This window comes from Lissotriton helveticus, chromosome 11 (genome assembly GCF_964261635.1).
Source record: "Lissotriton helveticus chromosome 11, aLisHel1.1, whole genome shotgun sequence".
Lineage (NCBI taxonomy): Eukaryota > Metazoa > Chordata > Amphibia > Caudata > Salamandridae > Lissotriton > Lissotriton helveticus.
Window position 1 is genome coordinate 55582493 of NC_136072.1, and position 23363 is coordinate 55605855.

Below are 23363 nucleotides of genomic sequence, written 5' to 3' on the forward strand. Positions count from 1 at the left end.
AGATGTTTTCCTCCTGACCTGAGATTTTTTATTGGCACAAACCAATCGAGTTTTCTCATTAAGTACCACAGAAAGCTTCAGGTTTTAGGCAGAAAAGAAAACTAAATAGTACCGAAAAAGGATGTTAGACTGCACCTTTGATTTGCAGGTCTTACTGTAGTGTTCGAACACTTAGTCCTTTTACTATTTTTACTGCAGGCTTATGGCAGTTAGCCTGTGATGTTACGTAATGTGTTTACGCTTGGTATAGGTCCATGGTTCTGTGTTCTTTCTCCCTGGTTTCCAGCTCCAGTTACTTCAGTTGGAGTCGGGAACTGCTGGAGGAAGGAACTACAAGACATGGGCTCCTTTGCTTGATCTGGAAGAATCAACATGTTCTAATACTACGCTGTACTCAACTCGTCCTTTCATCGGCATCACTTCATTTACTTCTCTGCCTAAGAAACATTGTGCAGGACCCAAAAATTAGAGTTGGGCATGGTCTAATGAGCATCAAAGAAAGAAGGATTGATTTTGTTTCCCCAAAAAATTATTCAACACATCTCTGTAAAGGAGTCCAGGCCAGGAAACCATCTGGGGTGTTCGTCACCCTCTACAAAATGTTCACCATTGGTGATTTTTCCAACATTTGACTCTTTTCTCAACCTGCAGAGGACAAAATCTTTTTCCACCGTGATCTCCAACATGTGATGGGCAAGTTGGCCTTTGCATGAGTCAATAGAAGATGATTCCAAAAGCAAAGTGTAGGCTACAGGAGCTGGATCTGGCCTATTCCACACTGCTGGTCATAGCTGAAGTTTTCTAAAATTAATGCCTTGCTGGATGTCCAAGAAAACACTGGCTTGGCTTCCAAACGCAGTTTGTCCTCTAGCAGTAAGGTAGTGATACTTTGCAATTGGATTAGCTACATGGGGCTCAAAGTTAGTCTTTGGAACAATCAGCATGGGAATTACCTGTGATTCACAGATCAGCGACATAAATGGAATGATTAGGGAAGACCATTTAGGCGCGAGAGATGAAAATAGAAAGAGAATGGACGCACAAAATCAAACCTAAAAATCAAAGATGACAGGTCTGCTCTCTGATCACACCAAAAAGGGCCCTGCCTGAGCATGGGCCGTCAGAAAAATGAAAAGAACAACAACACACGCTCAGCGTAGGAATACAGCACAGTCCAAGGATCACAGGAAGGCAGGTTAACTACACTGAGAACAATTGTTCAAAGTTTGTTATGTAGTGTACTCTATCATGCAACCCACACAGGGTTTTGCGTTACATGATGAAAACGGAAAATCGAGTCATGAATCCAATTTCCATTTGTGATCTCAAAAATGGTTTATCCAGTCGGAGGACCTCAAGGTGTATCTTGGTTGCACAATTTCCAGCGAGCGCATTACACCAAATAATCTGAACTACACTTCTTGTTGGCGCTATTTACGTAAGGACTCAAACCACTTTCTGCAATAATGGCAAGACAGTTATCAAAATGGGGCAGTTGCTGCAAAGAAAAAGTTCTCGGCATTGTCAGGAGGGTGAAGTCATATATGATCATCACATGAGAGCCTCGCCCAACAGTAACTTGTACGGGGATGGTAAAGTGAATAATTAACACTTCACCATACAAAAAAGGAATGTTACTAAATCGATCATCGTTGGCTGGGCAACTGGACGCAATAGATTTGCAAAGGTTTTCCTGTGAGTCGGTGTGGCTTACTACTGAATTACTCTTGAATTCCCAGGAATAGGTCACACCCACTCTTGGGAGAGAGCTTTGTAAGTGAGGTCCAATGTGGCAACTAAACAAATAGGTCTATTTTGGACACTCGTTTAAAATGCAGGGAGACTGCTTGGAACAACATAACTGAGGATCTCGGTGTACATATGGAAAGCTCAGGCCTGGAAAGATGGTGTTCCACCGACATGGGCAGATGTGGAAAAACTACATACACATGAGTAATGCTGCAAGGACTGATTGCTTCAAAGACTAATGTCTAAAGTGATGAAAGATTCTATATGTCCCTTCACTTCCTGTACCCTTTCTAGGATAGCCCGCTCCAAAATCAGGGCACCAGGTGCAGTAAGGTGCTTTTTCAGACCGGAGTCCTAATCAGAGGAAGTGGCAGTTTAAAAAGTTTTGCCAGCCAATGTCCAACATCTTAGAGAGGTTTCAAAATCATATATATGTTTGTTTGCATTTGGGACTAGGAGGAATGTAGCTGCAAAGCTTCGAGCAATGCACAAAGGAAGGCAATAGCACTTTCAATATAATGTTATAAAAGCGAAAAAACGTACATCTGTGCTGGAGTACAGGGAGAAACCAACATCCCCAAAAACATTCAAGCCACTTAATTTGCACCTCTTTTTCAGGAGATCACACCCTGGGAAAGTGTAGGTGTTCAATTTTCACTAAACTATCCCCATTTTCTGCTAAAATTCTAATTAGAAGCTCCCGCAAACAATATGCTTAAGGTCTGCATTAGTATAAACACAGCTTTGCCTGTCAAACACTTCTGTCGCGCAAAGCATTTTAATGTATTGCTTCATTTGTGTTTTGACCTCACTTTTACTTGCCAGAACAAGAAATATGAGTGGACTTCTCTGCACTCACTATGGGATGAAGACTACAGACTAAATACCATTGGGTAACTTAAATATACTGCTTAAGAGAGGAAGTGAGATGTTTAAGATGCCAATGCTTTAAGACTTCAGTAATTCTTGAAAATACAGTGCTTTTGAGACAACACACTCAAAGGATGTTTATATTCTGAGCCTAAGCAGCCTGTGATCCTGGGGCTTTGTGAGCAGTGCACACAAACACACACGCATGCAGAAAGTGTGTGCGCTGAGAGCACACCCTCGTGAAGCACTCTTAGGTGTGTACTACCTGAAAACAACGAAGCCATGGACACGGACAATCCGTTCTTAGACATTTGAATCAGGCTAGAGCCATCATTACCATCTGTGTGATACAGTAATGACAACAACACATTTACTTCCATGGCTGGATGAGAAGCTCAGAGGCAGCAGACTAAGTTTACAGAACTGGCATTTTAACAGCACAGCTTAAAACAGTTGAACTGAAACAGACTGGTCAAAACTTTTGCCCCACAGACTTTACAATCATCAACTTAGTCCCATTCACACACACAGGTACCTCAGTCTCCTAACAGATGCACGTGGTGGTCAAGAGACTAAAGGCTCAGTGTGAATTAACCCTTTGTTGCAGAAACCTCCAAGCATGGCAGAATTTGCATGAACTGTCATTTGTATTTCTATCTGTATCTATATTATATTTTTGTAAAATGCAATTGCTAATCTCCTTGACTTGCTTGTCAATAAAAAATAAAAATAAAAAAAAGAACTGTCAAAGAAGATCCCACACCACGCATGACTAGCTAATAGCTGCCAAACTGCAGAGGAACAGTGAATGTGGAAAAGCGTTGCAAAACAACCACATACAAACTATGCAGCTTTTCACAAATGTGATACAGATGGCCACCAACTTTCTGCAAAAAAGAAAGATGACTGGGCAGAATTTTTTTTTTATCTGAGTGAGAATCTGCCAAATGGGAGGAGAAGTTGAGAGGCAGGTGCAGGCCGGCTTTGGAGCTGCTGGGGATTCTGGACAGAGGGATCCACTTTGAGGCACACATGGCTGCATGTGTAAGGCACAGGATCTGACGGGGGCTTTTTACAGAGTGTGACCAGATCTTGTCATGTGTCAGGTCTTGTCATGAAGCTCTCATGATTATGAAATGAAACAGATGAGGTGTTAGCTGGACGAATCAACCAGTGCATGAGCTTGCACCATAACAGTGTATGGATTACTTTTTTGTCAGCCGTGTCTGTCTGTCCATTTGCCATTGGCCCTGTAGAGTCCACCACCAGGGGCACTGAACCCATATCGCCCCATCTTATGGGGTCCGCACTATCTGCTCCCTTCAGAGGCAAAAGCAGTATGTGTACCTTCACCAGTCTCAGAGTAGGGTACAGCTGCTGATAGTATAGAGCTGGGCAATGTGGTGTGGGATTACACGTGTTGACGAACAGTGTATGTTCCAAGAGTTCTACAGATTGTGAGTGTATATCATCTTTTAATGGCCCCTCCCCACTTAAAAGTCCTCACCTACTTGTCAAATGGAGGGGCTAAATAGATGAGAGCTCAGGTATGTATCCAGTGTAATAGACACAAAGGCTCTCTTTATCATATAACTAATCTCCCACTACTGAAAGATAGTCCAATTGTCCCAGCATTTCAAAGGTACATATCTGGGATGTTGAGTAATGAAGACTCTGGATGCTCTAGGGCTATTAAGAAGAAATGAATAGACCCAGGTATTCGAATGATCGCTATAACACATTTCTTTTTATGTCAAACTCTCACCACAAACCTTTAAACAGTATCATCTACTTACATAAAACACCCAGCTATTTTGCATTCGTTTTCCGAATAGGCCGGTGTTTTTCCGTGGAGTTCAATTTCCTTGAAGAACTAAATTACAAATATTCCAAAGTGTAATAAGACAATATCAAGAACTGAAAAAAGCATTTACCTTTGATCTCGTATTCTTCCACATCATCTGCTGAGCCAGAGTCTGACAACCGCATTGAATCACGGGAACTGAACTGAGAGCCACTGTCCGTAGCCATGCAATCTACAAAAATAATCAATACACAAAATAACCATCAATACATACCAGGATGCACAATATTACTATTTAAGGCATTGGGAGCTGTGAGGGGTAAGGTGGCATTTCATTTTACCCTCCTACGTCTGAACTAGTCCTATGTGAAGGTAGACAAGATGCTCGTATCGCAGCATGCCAGAAAGTCTGCATACTTAGTCTGAATGTGTGAGCGTAGACGGACATCAGCAAACATGAGACATGGAAGGAATGGAGGAGTGCGAATGCTCACAGTGGATTTCTCAATGGCAGTACACTGTACAAATGACCCATTGAGAGGATCTTGTGTGTTTGCACGTGAAGCCTATTGCTGTTGATCTGGGCAGTCAGTGGTTAGTAGCCGTTATCTGCGCCGGGTACATGTGTTTACCACTGGTGTTCTAAGATCACCATTACAGATGTGCGCTAACTGGATAATGAAGTTGGCTCCCTTTGAGCACTTGACTCTTCAGGAGCTGCGGGCCAAAGACATAATTTGATGAATGCGGAATAAACATTTCATTGCAGGTAGATGAAAGAGATGTGAAAATTAAGACTTGTACAAAAAAATGGAAGGTGAAAAAAAAAAGGGAAGGCGAGCACCAAGGACAATGTTAAGAAAGTGTTTGGGGGGAAATATTTGTATTATTGTGAAAAACAACAGTAGGGCATAAGTCAATCACAGGGTGCATACTTAGGTAATGGGTGATCATCATAGATAATAAAATCAATACATGGTGCAGAGAATTTCACCAGTTGACAAAATATTCCTTTGGTACATTATTCAAGGTCCTCATTCCCTCCCATCCCTCAATCAGTGTCACTCTGTTCAGGTTGCCTTGGTGGTTCGCATATACATCCCCTATATTCATTCCAGGCGTTCCAAATTTTGTCCCACTTCCGAGGGCACCCCCTGTGCAGGTACACCGCTCTTTCTGGGATGTATGACAGTACAACGCGCACCGTCACAACGCATCCCTTTACCACGCATCCCTTACAACGCAAGTCGTTACCACGACTTGCGTTGGGGGCGCGGATTTCGAATAGTATAATTTACTATTCTAACACCAGTCCCCGTGGACCCTAGGGAAGGTGTTGCGATAGTAAATTTACTATTTTTAATCCTTTAGCGCCCTCCAGCGCAAGTCGTGGTAACAACTTGCGTTGTAAGGGATGCGTGCTAAAGGTACCGCGTTGTAAAAACTTCGTGGTAAACGATGTTTACCCTCTTTCTGCCAACATCGCAGCATCTAAATCTTTGCACCAGTCTACGAGTGCAGGTACCTCCACAGATCCCCAGTATTTAGCTATATTTCGTTTAGCGTACATTGTACCCAGTGTTACCCAGTCTTGGGCAGAGTGAGTGAGATCGTTAGGTTCCCAGATGTTCAACAAACAGCGTCGTGGTTCTGGGACGACAGATTCCTTTACTACCTGGGACATTTTCCTCATGACTTTAGCCCAGTATGCTGCTATCTGGGGGCACTGCCACATGGTGTGGAAGAATGTTCCCTCCTCCCCGCAACCCTTTAAACAGAAGCAGTGTGTGGCTCTTCCTATAGTGTGTAAGGTGACCCTAGTTTAGTATACTCGATGCAATATTTTCAGTTGTACCAGACGGAGTCTGTAAGGTATGGCCACCTCTCGCGGGGAGGATAGCGCTGCCTGCCATTCTGCTTCATCAAACTCCCCCAGATCCGCGGACCAACTGTTCAATAGTTTATGTGTGGGGTCTTGCAAGTTATTAACCAACTTACGATAGACGAGGGAGGTTGCATTCTTGGGCATGTGTTCTGTGAGTAGTCTGTCTTCTACTGGGGGGGGGGGATTCTGGCACATCAACCTATAGCAAGTTTTCAGGAATTCTCTGAAATCTTTTTGGGGTTTGCAAGTTTACTAAAGACTGCTCATATTTTGGCAGTCAATGGAGCAGAGGTTCCAGACAGAGATAGACACCGCTCTGCTGTCTCTACAATTCTAGTTGCAAAACTGGTAAACTCAAAGGGTTGGCGACCTTGCAGATGAGGTACCGTATTTTCCGGCGTATAAGACGACTTTTTAACCCCTTAAAATGTTCTGGAAAGTCGGGGGGTCGTCTTATACGCCGGGTGCCAAATTTGACGGTATGTTTTCATGCGTTTTATTGGCCGCACTGGCTGGCGAGGGGCTGATCTTGTGTTCATCTTGTGTTTAAGCTGCACCATTTCCCGCCTGCGCTTCGGACCCAGCCAGGGGCTCTAATCTGCCGTCCATGCCCAGTGCCGGAGCTCCCCCTCCCCTCGCACCGCGGGGGCTGTGGGGGATATTGGTACGTCACTAGCGCAGGCGTCAATCATGCACTAAAAGGTTTATGCGATTTTATATAGCGCGGACTTTACCCGAAGGTGTCAGAGCGCTTTACAGTAGGAACAGTATTGATACAAGAGGAACAATTACAAATGAACAAATTACAAAAGCAAACGTTAAGTTACATGGATCAAAAGTGACAATAGTGAGCAACCAAAATACATGAGGTAGCAATCGGTACATTCCTGGAGAAAAAAGTGATAAGTGGGCAGGTTACAAAAGCGTACAAAGTACGAGCCAAATTAAAATAAAATAAATTCTCAAAATGGCTATGCAGGACTGCGCTGGAAGTGGGGGTAGTCTTATACGGCGAGTATAGCACGAAACCTACATTTTATCAAGCAAAGTAGGGGGTCGTCTTATACGCCAGGTCGTCTTATACGCCGGAAAATACGGTACCTACCAAGCAGTCCCAAAACCGAGTAAGCCCAAACACCCACCACCCTGGCAAAGTCTTACAGTGCTCACGTTACAAAAAGGCTAGTTCAAATAGAGTGAAGTCTGGCTTAGAAGTGACACGTGTTTTTGGCAGCCCAGGTCCTCTGGGGCACAGTTCTGGGCTGAGATACTTCAGGAGTCTATATGTTGACACGGGTTGGCAACAGTCAAGATTTGTTTTAGTGAAGGCACTCATTGGTCCCGCCTGGTGCGCCAGTTACTGAAATCTGGATTCGGGGATGTAGCCAACTGCAACTTTAAATGAAATATCTGTAGAACCTTAAGGGTTAGAAACATTCATCCCAACGGGTCAGCACGTCAGGAGCATCTGCCACGACATGATAATTCTGGGGAAATCACTATTGTTATATTCCTCAGCTGGTAAATAAAAGAAAATGAGTAAAACTGAAAAAAACATCAATACAGGGCCGAGTGCAGTACGGTCTTAAAGTGCGGTTCCAAAGTTGGAGTATAGGAAATAACAACCGAACCCGAAGGCCGAAAAAAACAATCTAAGGATGGAGTGGATGCCCATGCGCGCTGTAGTCCAAGGGAGGAGTCGCCTATCTCGTGATACTTCGAAGACTCTTCCAAGACAACAAGGTGCAATCATCTGGACCCAACACTAGGCGGCGATCTATGCTAAGATATGAATTCAGCAGCCCACATGCCTCGAACTGCATGTTTATATTTTGTTACGCATTAAACCAAGCACACCTTCATGCTCCCGCAACAATGGCCTGCAATAGAATATTTGCAGCTCTTGTTAGGCACTACTGAACTGTCTTTTTGCCCCGTTTTTCAAGGTGCGCCTGTAGCGGTCTATCAATCACATAACATTGTAAATCAAGATGTCACTGGTTATCACTGCCAAACACTACATGTAGGTGGTGAGAAGAAGTCATGTGAACAGCGCCCGGTACGGTCTTCAGGTGACCACACAATCTACCTTATGTTTTAGGAAAACAGATACAATCTGAATGTCAGGTTCCTTATGTTACCGGGAACAGTTCATTTGCCATTTCTCGGTTTCTGGCAGCTACCATTTCAAAACACAGGGTAGATGTCCGGCTGTCACTTGCAAGGACCGTGTAGCGTATTTGGTTGAAGAATACCTTCATAAATATAACAAAGTCAGCATGGTCTCAAAAACGAATACCTTAACTCATCTTTGTACTTCTTTGTCAAATGAAAAGATCAGTTCTTAGGATCATACAGAATTCATTTTTAGGCAGAAACTGCAGCTTCAATAGATATCCGTAGGAATAGAAGGTAACTTTCAAGCTTCTTTTTTTTGTCTGGTATGGCCTCAAAATCATTCATCTGAAGGGAAGTTGTATCTGAATGGTAGCTGACGTTTACAGTGTACTTAAGATTCATAAAGGCCAGACCATCCAGTCTAACAACTATTTGTTGCCAAGGGATCGTCCATGTTCACAGACAGTACAGGCCTAGAAAATTAAGAGAAGCTTTTGACGATAACCAGCGCTGGCAAGGTAAGCATGCTCACATACGGCAGCGCTGCAGCTCTTCAGTACGATTTGTAAAGAAGCCAGAGTTCTTAATTCACTGTTGTATTAACAAAAAATTGTGATCTCGAGTTGAAAATGGCGTATATATTTTTGTTGGATCTGGGTGGGTCAAAATGTAACTATAGTGACTTAGACTGAGCCCAAGAAAGGTGATGAATGCTAAAAAAAAAGTTTCCTGCAGGTCTGGATGTGTTTTACATGTCTGACTGTACTTTCAATCTCTTGCATTAGTATGCACTTGTTCTCTTCACTGGTAAAAGGGGAGGATCATGGGGAACTAGAAGAGTTTCAAACTGCAACAATATTCTACTATTAAGTAACTACAAGTGTTTTTGCAACATGAGCCTGTTGTGGGTGCAAACGTAGAGCATCAGTTACACAGCACTATCTGTCGTTTAAGGTGGAAGGAGTGAAGGTTGATAGTCAAGTGCCAGGGTTTCAGGCAAGCTGGTGGGGGGGGGGGGGGGGGGGGGGGAGGTCTTTACTGTTGCATAACCGGCTTGTTGACAAGTTAGCACCCCACAGAAAAATTTATGATGGCGGGATTGGCTGTGGTATGTGGTGGCTGTAACCCAGTTAGGCATGCCCAACAGACTTCGATATCAAGAAAAAGGTTGGGCGCACATTCTCAAATTAGGAAAGCTCTGGTAGGGAGCCGCCTAATTCACCTGCAGTTAAAGTACATTTTTATTCACTCACTAGACTCAGGGGAGATAAGTCAGCAGTTTCTATTTCTCCCTTTCATTCAAATACAAATCAAAAACGGGAGGGACAAGTGGCCTCCACAGGGGTGGAGTCTTTCCCCTACTCTCACTTTCACCACCAATGCTTTCGCAATTTGATTTTGTTCTTCACAAAGGTGCTGAAGAGCATGTTCTTTACCCTCACACTGCTGGTATCCAAGCTTATTAAAAGTACTTTTGAATTTGAAATGCACAGCAAACTTCTCTAGCTTATTTCCCAACCCAATCAGAGGTTTACTCTTTTTACCTAGTCTGGGGCGGTGGTCAAAATTATAGAGTCTGAGATCTGCCTGATGATACCCTGACAGAAACAGGTTTTACATTGGTCTAAATACTTACATGGTCCAGGGGGGAACTATAGGTTTCTTTTCAATTCTTTGAGTTCCTGATCTTTGAAAACCACTTCTCCCTGATGGGATGCAGAAGCAGGAACTGGTTATCCATAGTACTGGGTTTAATGTCTCTAGTGGGAACAAAGAATCCTTCTTCATGTTCCTCTTCGTGCTGAACACAAGCTGCCCTTCTTGTACCCAAGGTAAGGGGACAGATCATCTTGTGGTGAAGGCCTAATTGGGTAATTATTATTATCTGATTGCGAGGAATCTGCTTCTATATTCTCCTCATCCTCACTATGCTTCTGCACATTGTGTACTGCAGGATATACATCATGTGATTCATCATCTTCTTCATGTGTACTGTGTCTGGTTGGTTTGTTTGTAAATGTAATCGTTTCTTTTTTAGTCTCCTCTCTCTATTTTCTTTCTTTAGATTTGTATGAGGTTAATGCTTCATGAAATAATTTCTGTTTATTAAGTAGTGGCTGCATTTTAACGCAGAGGTGTTGCTTCTGTTTATCAAAGTTAATTACTTCTTCTGGTTTTAGGGGTGTCAACAGTCATGGACTATTTCTTTTGCCTTATCTATGCATTATTATTTAAAACTGGTAGTCACATATTGTTTTGGGAAAATATACGCTCCCACTTTCTTTAATGCTTGCACCAAACTTTTTGACATCGATGAAACTAAAGATGAAACTTTACCTTTGGGTTCCAAACTTTTCAGCTCTGAAGGTAGGTCAGTCATTCTTGGGTGAGGACTTTTCAGTGCTGATACAATTAATCTTCAGTAAAGATGTGGGGTGTTCTCTATTTAGTAACATTTTTATTCCTTTAACATGTGAGTTGGGAAATTGCCTCATATACCTCGTCTTTACTTTCAAAATGATCAGATCTATACTCCTCTCGAGTCCAAACCAATGTCTTGTGTAGCTGACACCGTTGGACAAGCCATGATGTTGTCCAACTTCTGCTTTTTATGGTGCACCCTACATTGATTGTCTCTATTTTTCAGATTTTAGTTTCAGCAGCGATTGCACCCTTCCCGCCTTATGATCAAGCCAAAAGCATAAATTGCAAACTTTGAGCTCATCTCGATTTGCTTTTTTTTATGCAGGTTGAGGAACAACTTAAGCAATGGTATCGACATAATTGAAAACACTGGAAAGGAGTAGAAAGGCACGGAGGAAAAACCAAAATAATAAACAGCCATTTCCGACCTAGGCCTCCCATGGCTGACAATCGTGAAAAAAGACTGTCTTTTGACATCAACACTCTAAAAAAGTATCTTCGCTACTGTTGATATTAATACTGAACCTTCTGTCTTCCTCTGAAAGTCTCAGTCAATCAGTCACTGAAAACAGAAAACACCCACAGCTCCAATTTCTGCTCCCAAACGCACCAGCAGAAAAGACATTGACCTGGGGATAATATGGGCATACTTTTGACATCGTAGAGATTAATATACCCATGGTCAATGCCCAAAAGATAAACTGTTAGTTTTCTGAGAAAAATTATACACCAAATTAATTGATTGCAGAAAAATGCACAGCATAAGACAGTAGAATAGGTCCAGGCTGCAAAAATGATCCATCTGTTACCGACTATTTTAATGCACGCTAATCTAGAGGGCCTCACCATCAGATGCCATGTCTCCGCGATCAGGCTGGGCACGCTTGGTCCGGATCTGCTGCCGTCGCATGCGGATCTTCTGCTTCAGCTCTTGGATTTCTTTGTCACTGTCCTCTTCTTCCTCTTGTATCTGCCGGTTCATCATATTACACTTCATCAACTCAATAGCTGCAATCAAGGACTCCGAGATGCTGAAGTGCGCATTTTCCTGGAAGAAATATTGCAATGTATGTCAGCAGTAAAAAAATTGGAGGTAGACCGCTTCCAACTAAAACTGTCATATTACCATGTGCACATACATTCTACACTGCTTTTGAATGTCACTGACAATTTCAGAACATGTGAGTCAAAGATTCAATGGGATGTCGAGAGTTACTCACAAGACTACTGCGGGAATCATAAAAAGTAAAAAAAATCAAGCATTTGCAATGCAATAGGTCTCGCATTTTTTGTTTTAGAGATAGAGCTATTGGCGTTGAAATGGGATTGTGTTTTGCTTATGTGAGAGTGCAAGTGCGAACATGATAGAAAAGGAGAGAGAGATGGTGTATAGAGATAGTTAGAGTTATTTGTATATATAAGTGAGAGGTGGAGTGAACAGAGAGAAGTTGAGATAGAGAGTGACAAAAGAGTTAGAGAAAGGTAGGCTACATGTTGTAAAAATAATTATCAGGGTGAAGCTTCTCCCAAAGATACTGATAATATTCTGGTGTCACCCTGTGTTGTCATACTTTAACAAACACAGTATTGCAATGCCCGGGTGCAGCAACACCGTGGAAGCGCAGAAGCAGTGTCCCAAACCTATTTGCGCACATCTTCATCCAGACACCCCATCCAGGTGCGAGTTCCAAACGTTACCCATGGACAGTGATAGAACAACTTGCTCTGAAAAATCATTTTGAGAATGAAAAGTAAGCCATAATTAGTATCTGACCCCTATTTCCAGCCTGCTCTCGTATAAAAGTGTGGAAGGTGGCACATGTGACACTGATCGAGGTTCTGCTCTGAGGCATAAACAGGGCACACTCTTTTGCACCATATAGGCAGCTTGTGCAAAATAAGTTTAGACCAATGTACATATGTGGAGATTTGGATGATTTTTCACCTGCACCAGTTAAATTAACAAGTATGGGCAAAATCATTCTGCCTAATTTTCCGAGTGCAAGATCCTTTATGTAATGATGCCAACTGGGGAAAACTTGTTTGCACCTTTTTCTTAATTCACAACAGGCAACAATGGTGCGGATTGCATTTGTTCCATGCTTTGCACTGTACAGAATTTACTTAATCTACAGACTGAAGAGTTTACTTTGCATCTCTTGACCCTTACTGTTTTCCACATTTATAATAAATCTTATCACCTACAATAATGCCTGTGTTGTATTCTTTTTTTTTGCTTAAGAACCTAGAGGTGATTTGATCGACAGTGCAGTGCTACACCAAACTACAAAAAAACACAGTTCTGTAAACATTTCAGAATGTTCACCCATTTCTTGAGCAGTACATCTCAGCACAGAGGACCCGGCTTATCCACTCTATGGTTGCGCCTGCATCACACTGCCTCAAGCAGCCCCCGCTACCTCTTTCGAGACACAAAACAAAATGTTGTGTGCACATAATGGTGGTCAGTAGAACACTCTCACCTGGTGCAGAGTGTCCGCGGGCAGCTGTGTTCCCTGAAGAGTTCTGCCATATTGTTGTTCCCTGCAGTGGTCCCTATGCCCGCCCTCTCCCTGTAGCACCGCAGTAACAGCTGACACGCAAAAAGAAAACGGCGTGGCACGCTATTTAAAAAATATTTTTTTTAAATGTTATTGAGGCGCCATACCACATTTAAAGTGCGCCGCCGCCGTTGCTCAAAAAAAAAAAGCTGCGATCCTGACCCTTAAAGCTAGCCATTTCCTGGCGAGCATGGCATCCGATCTCGACACGACCAACGATTATTCCATGAATATGTACATGCATCTCCTCCAGAGCGACACGCCCAGGGAGTGTGCAATGGGGATCGGGTGCCACACTCTCCAGGAAAGGGCTAGCTTTAAGGGAGCTTGATTTCTGTTACACAAATTTACAGGCAGCAAAAGCACGTGGCTGCCAAAGATAAAGAGTGGCAGCAGTTGCGCTGATTTTAATTTTAAAAAATGCATGCGCGATCACCATCTTTGCATGTAGCTGAAGCTGCCTAAAAAAAGAACGGCAGGGGCGCGGCCGCTTTTGTTAAAGTGTGCCGCGCTTCCAAAAGAAATAAAATAAACAAGTTCGAGAACCACAACCTAGGGGGAATCTCTATAATACAAAATAAACAAGCAAACCCCCCTCCTCACTTACCGCATGCCCTCTACCTCCGGCCACAGAAACGCTGGAGCACGCACACCGCAAGTCGGACTAGAGCGCGCCTCGGAAGAGATGCGGGAGGACAGGAGCGTGACGCCGTGAGCGTGCACGTTGGCGTTCCCGCGCGTTCACGGACCTGAGTCGGCTCGTGCACATCTCTGTCTCCCTTGGGAGACAGCAAGGCGACTATAAGTCTCGTTGGCGGCAGCGCTTCGCGCTGCAACGCCAGCGAGACCTAAAAATTACAAGCAAAGGACTTTGGAACCTGGTGCAATGGTTATTTCTTATTACAAGCATATGCCGCAATAGGGGAACAAAAAGCCGCTGGCTGAAAGTGGCAGCCCTAGGCTTCTATTAATAATAATAATAAAAAAATAACCATTGCATAGACGTTTAACAGATCTGTGCGGGGGGCTAGCTAGCAGGCAGCTGTATTTACCTCTGGTGCAGAAATCTTATTTTGTTTTCATGCACATCTCAGGAAATTAGGATTCCTTTTATCACAAAAAAGTACTCTTGGCTTTGAGTTACTGTAACCTGAAGATATAGCTCAAGGATGACTTTGTTTTACAATAAGGATTAAAGAATCCAAAGAAAAATAACTGGACAGGTAAAGTACTGTTCTTTGAGCCCTAGCACTGAACTAAACTTATTTTTACGTAGATGCACACTTGTGATCAAACTAAATGATGTCACGTACACTGCAAGGGATGCAATGACTGGAGTGGGTGGGCTGACATCCCAAATGCTGTAGTGGATGGAGGCAAAATGTAAATTACACATGAACAGACCAAAAGATGAAAAGGGTTAACCCAAATGCCCTATTTGAATGTATTTTTTATTTATGCTTTTTTTATTACACAAGGCTGATGAAACGAGCAAAGCTCTCTCTAGGTCAGACCAAATTATATGAAAATGCTTTGCTTTTAATTCTTTATATAAAGTTGGTGACTGCTGTTTTGCAGCAGCCTGGGAATGACATCCTAAGTCGTCTAACCTCAACCCGTTTGAATTCTGAACATTTAAATTGCAGAGTACAATGAAAATTGCGGCACACAAGCTGGCTCTTTATCTGGGAAATGTTTGTGCAGACACGGTTGTCCTCATTTCTAGACGCCTATGGAGGTCGCAGTAGCAGCATTGAACAAGAAGAGCTGATCTACTGCAAGTCGGCAGAACTGATCAACAGCCCAGTTGACTCTGGCGTTGAGCGGAAGAATACTTCCACTACCTCAGTCTGGACCCATGGCACCTGCTGTAAAACAAACGTGCAATCAACATAATGCTATGGGATGATATGATGGCCCTTAAAAGAGATGTCTGATAAGGGTGCACAAGATAAGGAAGGTGTTCTCTGTGAGACGCGTGTAGTGGTGCGTCCTCAACCAGTTCTGATGTTTACCTCTTGGTTGAATGAGGAATATTCTCTTTACAGATGATTCATTGGATTACACTTCCTACAGGGTGACACCAGGACCGCAAGCCAGCTAAAAAGCAGGCGAAAGTACAACACTTCCCTGCGTGTAAATACCAGTTTATGCCCTTTTCCTACACTACTGTAATGCCTGCCTGCCACCTTTCTCCAGTTGAACCGCCTAGTTGGGTGTCATTCGCATACACCAGGAAATCAAGCTGTAATTTTCAGATAATAATACCCAGCAGGGAGAAGATAAGTTGGACCCCTAGGAGGCACACCTCCCATATTTATCGTCCCTTTAAGCCCGCCAGCCTGCGATCACACTCACGAAGTGGATGTAGGTTTTTGTTCATAAGGAAAGCAATTTTTTAGGGAGAAATCTACTATAAACTGAATGGCCTGCCCATGAGGCAAATGGTTGGGATGAGTGGCTATGAAGGTTGCTATGGTGAACGGCATGGCAGCGACACAGAATATGAGAAGAATTAACAAACCTATTTAAAGGTACATTTTTTTGCAAATTGTTCTGTACGGTGTTGTACCAGGGAAGAGAATGAGCAGTTTAGAAGGGCATGGTTGTCTTCTTGGCGTAAATAGTTGAGCATCTGTTAATGTAACTGATGTTGAGTCAACCTAAGGTACCTGGAAGACGCGCTCTTACAGATCACGAGAGATAAATCTGTTTTTACAATAAGTTGCTGGTCCCAGAGAGATAGAATCAACTACTGCAGGTATTTAGTACGTTTTGAAATTTGTAGAGTCTCTTTTATCCAATTTTAAACAGCAGCTCGGCGAACATATTACCCATATACATTCCAGGTTTCCAATGGGGCTCCATCATTAACGTCCTTGTAGACAACACGCATTGAAATTCAAGCACCGTGTGGCTGTAAAAGGACCTAATTCCATTCATTACATCTGCTATTCAATTGGCTTTTTCTGACCATTCTGTGTCATTTCTCTGCCCCGCAGCTCTTCCACATGGATGGTGTTATGGACAATAAGTGGAAATTTATGTCCGGAGAAAGATGCAATTACAGGCCCCAGGGGAAAAAAATCCCATTCTCCTTCACAAACCCTTACCTTTTCAAGGTCTGCACAGCTTCCAAAGTCCTGTTCGGAGAGGTAACTGATTAAGGACTGCCCCTCGGACGGCCTCCGGAACATCCCCTCCCCGGAGCTGAGGTAGTGGGAGCCTTCTGCAAAGGAGGGAAGATGGACATATCACAATCACTTACTGAGCTCACCTACATCCCAACAGACTTCAGGTGAATTCGGTCACACAAAGAGGCGTGAAAGTCTACGTTTTGACTAAAGAATTATGCCATTTAAGCCACTCAGTATTTGGGAGAAAGGGAATAATAGATGCAACACTATCCAGTTGGTTAAATGAACAATGTGAATATTTTAGGCAACATTACGGGATATTAGAATAGCCCAGCGTTCACCAATTACTTGTTCTTTTAGCAAATTAGTAGATTATGGTCTACCGTTGCGATTCATTCAGTGGGGGTTTCTTTCTGGAAGGTGGGGAGATAATTACTGAATCACCTATGTAGGTGTGTGCTTTCTTTGTTAATTTTTAAGAATAATTCCTCTGTGCTTATTTAACCTACTGATTAGCAAGCGATCCTATAATAATTGTTTGCTAACCTATCAACTGCAATGTGAGCTTTTAAAAGGATTTTATGTGGGATGTCAAGAGCATTTTTGGCCGCCGTGGTATTAATATTATTTAGTTTGTCATACAGATTATTTGTTATGTTTATTAATTTACTTGTTTATATTGATCAGAATAATAAACTTAAATAAAAAACATATTAGTCAATGCATCCACGTCTAGGTTACAATATTCTCAAGAAGGGTCCGCCAGACTAACACTTCTCAAATAAGAACAACCTACGATGTGGCTGGGCAATGAGACTTCACAAAAAAGCCAATAATATGTTGAATGGTTATGACCAATGAGGATGCAGCATTCCATCAAGACTTCAAATGGAAAGTAGAAATTAAGTGGCATAACCTTATCTGGAAAAAAATAAACTGGTAAAAGTCCTTCTTTGGAAAGGATCCGGTTGCATGCCTAGAAAGGTTTTGGATTAGAGTAGAGCTATCTTTGTAAAGTAAACCAAGGTTGGGTGCTGTGGCAATCCTGGCCTTCTCAACTGAGCTTATGTTGCATGACCAGCTCTCCTCCAGCAGGACTGCTCTAGCGTCGCGATTCTCCAGGAAAGGACAGTTTAGTTCCCGAGCCACCTGAACTTAATGCCACTGACAGGCCTATTCTCCAGATTCAGAGGCAGTTAGATTATATTGGGCATTACCCATCATGGCCATAGTTGTACACCACTAGAGTGCCTCAACCTCCAGAGCTGCAACTGGGCTGACCGAGTATTACCGTCATACTTTTGACTTGGCAACAAGAGTTAGGTCAGGTTCACAAGGATTACTATAGCATGCTTTATCCATTTGGAAGTCCCCCCAAAAAAACATGATTGAATACAGTGAATCTCAGTCCAGCCAGAAGAGGACTAACCTGTATACAATGAATAGCTGTTTATTGACATATAATAACCATCCAGTTACAAATGATGATATACAAAGAAAACTAATTGTTGTTGCACCTTCTGGGGGGAAGATCTGAATCGGAATAGTTAACATGCGGAGGTAAAAAAGCTAAAACAATTTAATACTGCAGTATTTAGTCAATGTGATCAGATGACCGGTACTTCTGAAGCCATAAGAGATCTCGGGGAGGCATTAAAAAAGTGCTGTTCCTTAAAGAGGAACCATAGCCATGAATTAAAGAGCTACACAGGACTTTCAAAACATACATTTTCACACATCTTACCTCTCCCAAGCTCCTACAGAAGGCAAGAGGGTTGCAATAATCTTGCTGCAATATTTTTTGTACATCACAAACCTAAAATCCACCCCCCAAAAAAGGAAACAACTCAAAAATAGTGCTATGGCTGGTCCAGTAAGCTGTGAAATGATTAAAAGGGGGTTGTCAAGCAAATAGAAAGTGTTTAATTGCTGGTTGGCAAGATCACCTTCTTCAGGGGTGTCCACTCGTGATAAACTGGTCAAAGGCACTTCGCACAGTACCAGCGGTTCAAAGAAATGGGGCACAACACTGGGTCAGTCAAAGGAAGATTGAAAAAACTTCAGGAGCCTGCATCTTGAAATCAACGGGCTCAGGGACAGAGTGATACTAACGGCCGTCAAGTTAACTCTGGCCCGTAGATTACCGAAAGGTACTTCAAATCGTCACACAATCAGTATCACCCATATGGTGGAAGGCACCACAGTGGTCTTTGACCCAAGTGGAGACCCTCACGCTCTTCTGTGGCTCTGAATTGAGATATAGAGGTTCCACAGTAGTCAAAGAGGGAGTTAAGGAAACTCCTCAGGATACACACTTGACCAACACTGACTCAGACACAGGGATACTACTTGGCAGTAAATCAATAGTTCTGGGGACAGAGGGAGAGGTGAGCACTAGGTTCTTTTTTGATGAACCATGCTTGGCTGTTTTGGTTCATGGTGGCTGGCCTGTGGATCCTGTGTGTTTGAGGCCAAGCTAGCTAGTCAAGTTGGTCCTACATTATGTTAGTTAGTTAGTTGGTCAATGGTTTTACCTACTCTCGGATAACACCCTTCCTCTCTTTTCGGGGTAGCTCAAGTCTTCCAAACAAAGCATTAGCTTTGACATGGACTTGGCCTTAAGAACTTAGCTTAGTTCCAGGACAGCTACACCAGAAGTAGCTACAGAATTCTACTCCTGGAACAATATTTTTTCTCAGCAGGTGTGCAAGCACTTTTTTTTTTTTCTTTTTTTTTTTTTAAGAGTCGATACAAGCACAAAATAATCGTACCAAGGGGTGGAAACTAAAACTGGCAACAGTGGAGAGGCCCGGGCAAAAAGTATGCCCTTTTCAAATCCACAATATGTAGCTAAACAGTGCACAAAGCATGTTTGCAACTAATTTCCCAACATGCACACTGTAGCAGAGCTAGTTAAAGGATCAGTTGGATGGACTGGCGATGCCAAAGCCAGGCAGAATAGAGCTTGTCACGTCATACGAAAGCGGTCTAAGTAGGTAGTTACATGCAGATCCTGAGCTCAAAATACAGACCAGCTACAAAAAAGGCATTAGTGGAATCTGTATGAAATTTCCTGGATGGGGTCTTCTCCAAAGAAATGGAAAACAAACTTGCTTTAGCCCCAGCATAAGCACGAGCATACCATATTGTACTCCATTTGTTTTGCCCTTGCAGGGTGTTCCATTCACGCAGGACATGTTAATCCATATATACCACGTGTAACATCTACAGAAATGACATTCTTGAGATGATGACTAGTGGGTGGGGTGTCAGGGCCTCCAGCTGTAAGGAGGGAGTTGAATAAAGCTGTTGGGCTGCTTTTGTCAGTCGAAGAGGTAAAAGGGTCTGTACCACAACCGTAAATTCAAATGCCAGTGTCCAGCAGCCTGCTGGGGAAGGTACACTCTTATACTAAAGGTTAAGGCACAGTTTGGCGTGCTAAATACTTCCCTGAACCCCTCTCCTTTCTAGGCCATCAGAGTAGAATACTCAGGTGAGAAAGAAACAAAAATGTGAAACTAGTCTTCCAGTGATCTCAAGCATGCAATACCGCAGCAAAAAATACAAAGGAATCCGGAAATGTGAGAAATGGAATTGAATGTGACTTGTGATTGTCTTGTGGAGAAAACCTTTGGAAAAGAAGTTATCCCATACTCTTAAATAGTAGGGCATCCATGGGCAGGTGTTTTAGCTCACAAGTTGTGGTGCTTAGTAGTTAAAAGTGGAATATGTAAGAATTTAATGTTTGCATATCGTACAGAGACTAGCCCCTAAAAGTTATTTTCATTAGTAGGGCTAAAATAAAGTTAATATGCTAATTCTGTTATCTTTAGTCTGGGATATAGTACAGGTTTGGTTGAACAACTGCTTAGAATATTTAGATAAAAATCCAACTAAAATTGGGAAGTTGAATTTCAATAAGAATATGGGAAACGTACTTTTTTTTAAGAATACTTTCCTGACTGAAGCCTGTGTGCCTAATGAGCATGTCAGTGTCACTTTGATGAGATGTGAAATACTCCTCTCAAGCCTGAGACAATGGATTTGGCCTAGCAGGGTGCTGAGGGAGGAATGTGACCCAGCTTAACCAAAGCATGGCAGATTAGAGTGTCCAGGACCTTCAACTTGAAATGGTACTTGGGAGACCCGTATTTTTAAAGTTTAGTGATAAGGGAAGCCCAGAGATGAAGGTTTTTTTTATCTCAAAATATACTTCAGCCTTCTAGCTATAGACTCAGTGGATAACGGGGCTGGCATCAGAACCAGTTTGGAGTTGTTGAGTGGGAGGAGACTGGTCATTATTTTAAAATACAGCCATAGTTTTGCCCTAAGCTCCCTCCATGAGCTCAAATATTTTGTCATGTTGTGTTTTATGAGAATGGTGTACTGTGTGACAGTTTGCAGTGAAGCAAAGGGCATGTACTGCAAAAGTGGGATGGCTTTGCCCTTGGGAACTTATTGCCCATAGATAAGTGTCCAAGAGTCATCCACACCCAGTGGCTGGTGCATTGAACAAAAGTAGCAACCCACCCCCAGCTCCCAAGCACACTTTCTGGATCTGTGAAAAGACAGAAGAAGACTTGTGCTGCTGTCTGTAAACTGTGTGGTGACTTGAGGAGCTTGACCTGCTCTCACTTCTACCCAGGACTAAGAAATAGAGCCCAGGTGTCAGCTGGCTGACCACCCGTTTGGCAAAAGGGACCTAAAAATATGCAAGATACCTTTTTTCTGGAGTGACCAGATACAACTGGAAATGGGACTTGCCAATTTTCATTTTGATAGTAACAGTGTAAGAGGTTCCAAACAGTAAGCACCTCAAACTGGAGGGTGCGGTCCTGAGCATAACCCCAATGTAAGCCCCAAGAGTGGGTGGGGGCCCTCAAATGGTCCCCACCCCAGCACCCCAGACATAAGGGGTAGCTGCCTTTATCCCACTTAAACCCCTGGAGCTTACGCAAGACAAGGGGCTACCGACCCGCCATTAATGCAGAGATGGGAGACCCCGTGAGGGCGCAATATGGCACTGGCACAGAAGATATTCCACCTCTGCTAACAACCAATCCGCACAAGCGACACCTGCAGGAGACCAATCAAGCACGACCCTGGGACCGGAAGACAATGCTTCCATGCAGAGGATGAACCCGCCCCCGCCTCGATAGAAGGCCAACACCCCCGAGTTCATGACAACCCGTTGCTGCCTGCCGCTTGAACCCAAGCACAGAAGTCTGGACTGACAGCAAAGGGGAGCGTAGAGAAAACGTATGCATCCTTTTCACCCGACTCTAACCCCATCCCCCGACAAACATTTTCGAGGCAAATAAGTAGCTTTAGTAAGAAAGAAAAAAAATTTCTTTCGAGGCATAGATGTAGCTTTAGGAAAGAAAAAAAAAATCGCAGGTATACGACTGGAAAAATGTCACCTTTAGTAAGGCGCCCTATTAACACAACAAACGGATTGTTTTAAAGGTGAAAAAAGTAATAACATTGTGAAACCTGTGAGGTTAAATCCGGAGGACTAAAACTAAACACAAGACAAGCATTGGAAATGCAATAGGTCTCGCATTAGGAAAGTTTGAACAATTGGTATTGTAAATGACACTTTTTTTATTTATGTGTTGGTTTTGAAAATAGCAAAAGTAATAGCTTTGTCAGTTACAATGTCAATAGTTTGAACTTTCGCAAATGTGACACCTATAGCATTTGTAATGCAATGTGTGTTGTCTTTACGTGACTTAGATGTATTGATATTGCAAATAACAATGGCTTTTAATTTTGTACATAATTAATACTTAAATAAAATTTATTGTAATTTATAATGGCAATAGCTTAAACGTTTGTAAATTAATTTTGTGAAGATTATGTTCAGTGTATTTTATTGTGACGAAAATCCAAGAACATTGCATTTGCACCTGGTGGTGGATGTGGTGGTGGATGTGGAGGTGATGGTGGATGTGGTGGATGTGGTGGTGGATGCGGTGGTGGTGGTGGATGCGGTGGATGTGGTGGTGGATGTCATGGTGGATGTGGAGGTGATGGTTGTGGTGGTGGATGCGGTGGTGGTGGTGCATGTGGTGGTGGATGTCATGGTGGTTGTGGTGGTGGATGCGGTGGTTGTTGTGGTGGTGGATGTGGAGGTGGAGGTGGATGTGGAGGTGGATGTGGTGGTGGATGTGGAGGTGGATGTGGTGGTGGATGTGGTGGATGTGGGTGTGGTGGATGTGGGTGTGGTGGATGTGGGTGTGGTGGATGTGGGTGTGGTGGATGTGGGTGTGGTGGAATTGAAACATTTTTGATATTAATTACTGCCAACGAAATCATTGCTGTTACTCAACAGCAAACGACCATTGAGAAAGCCAAACTCCCCACCTGGCACATACCCCCTCATTTCAGGTCATGACCCCTATTGTTACATGACACTCAGGAGAGCTACTAGGACCCTCTGTCTCAATTTTTTAAATATATATTATGTAGCTGTGCAGCCTTGATCGCTCCAATTTTACTTAATATGTAATCTTGAGTGAATATGTAATTTGTTAATCTGTAACTCACGTCACGAGTAACTGCTGTACATATAAGTAGTGTTGTCTACTACCATGTCACTTTTTCCTTATGTAATTTACTTCGCTCTAGTCTAAAGCGCTCTGACAACTCTGGGTAAAGTGCGCGCTATGTTAAAAACACATAAATAAATAAATTGCAATAGTCCTGTTAGGTTTTTGGTGCACGTCAATTTTTGTGTTCTATAACTGGATGCAATAAAGGAAAGCTGGGAGAGGAACCAAAATTCATGTTGGGTGGCACATACTATGGAAATA

At 42.9% G+C, this 23363-nt stretch overlaps 1 protein-coding gene across 2 annotated transcripts in view; it reads right to left on the minus strand.

Annotated features, from left to right (window-relative positions):
* RUBCN (rubicon autophagy regulator) overlaps positions 1-23363 on the minus strand; it is a 170595-nt gene that overhangs the window by 40038 nt on the left and 107194 nt on the right. The window contains exons 9-12 of one of the 2 annotated variants that reach the window (XM_078666320.1): positions 16525-16640; positions 11697-11898; positions 4554-4655; positions 2885-2959 (exon numbers count right to left, since the gene is read on the minus strand). In XM_078666320.1, coding sequence (XP_078522446.1) covers positions 2885-2959; positions 4554-4655; positions 11697-11898; positions 16525-16640 — 495 coding nt within the window. The remainder of the gene's footprint in view (positions 1-2884; positions 2960-4553; positions 4656-11696; positions 11899-16524; positions 16641-23363) is intronic. The other variant, XM_078666321.1, reaches the window with a different exon arrangement.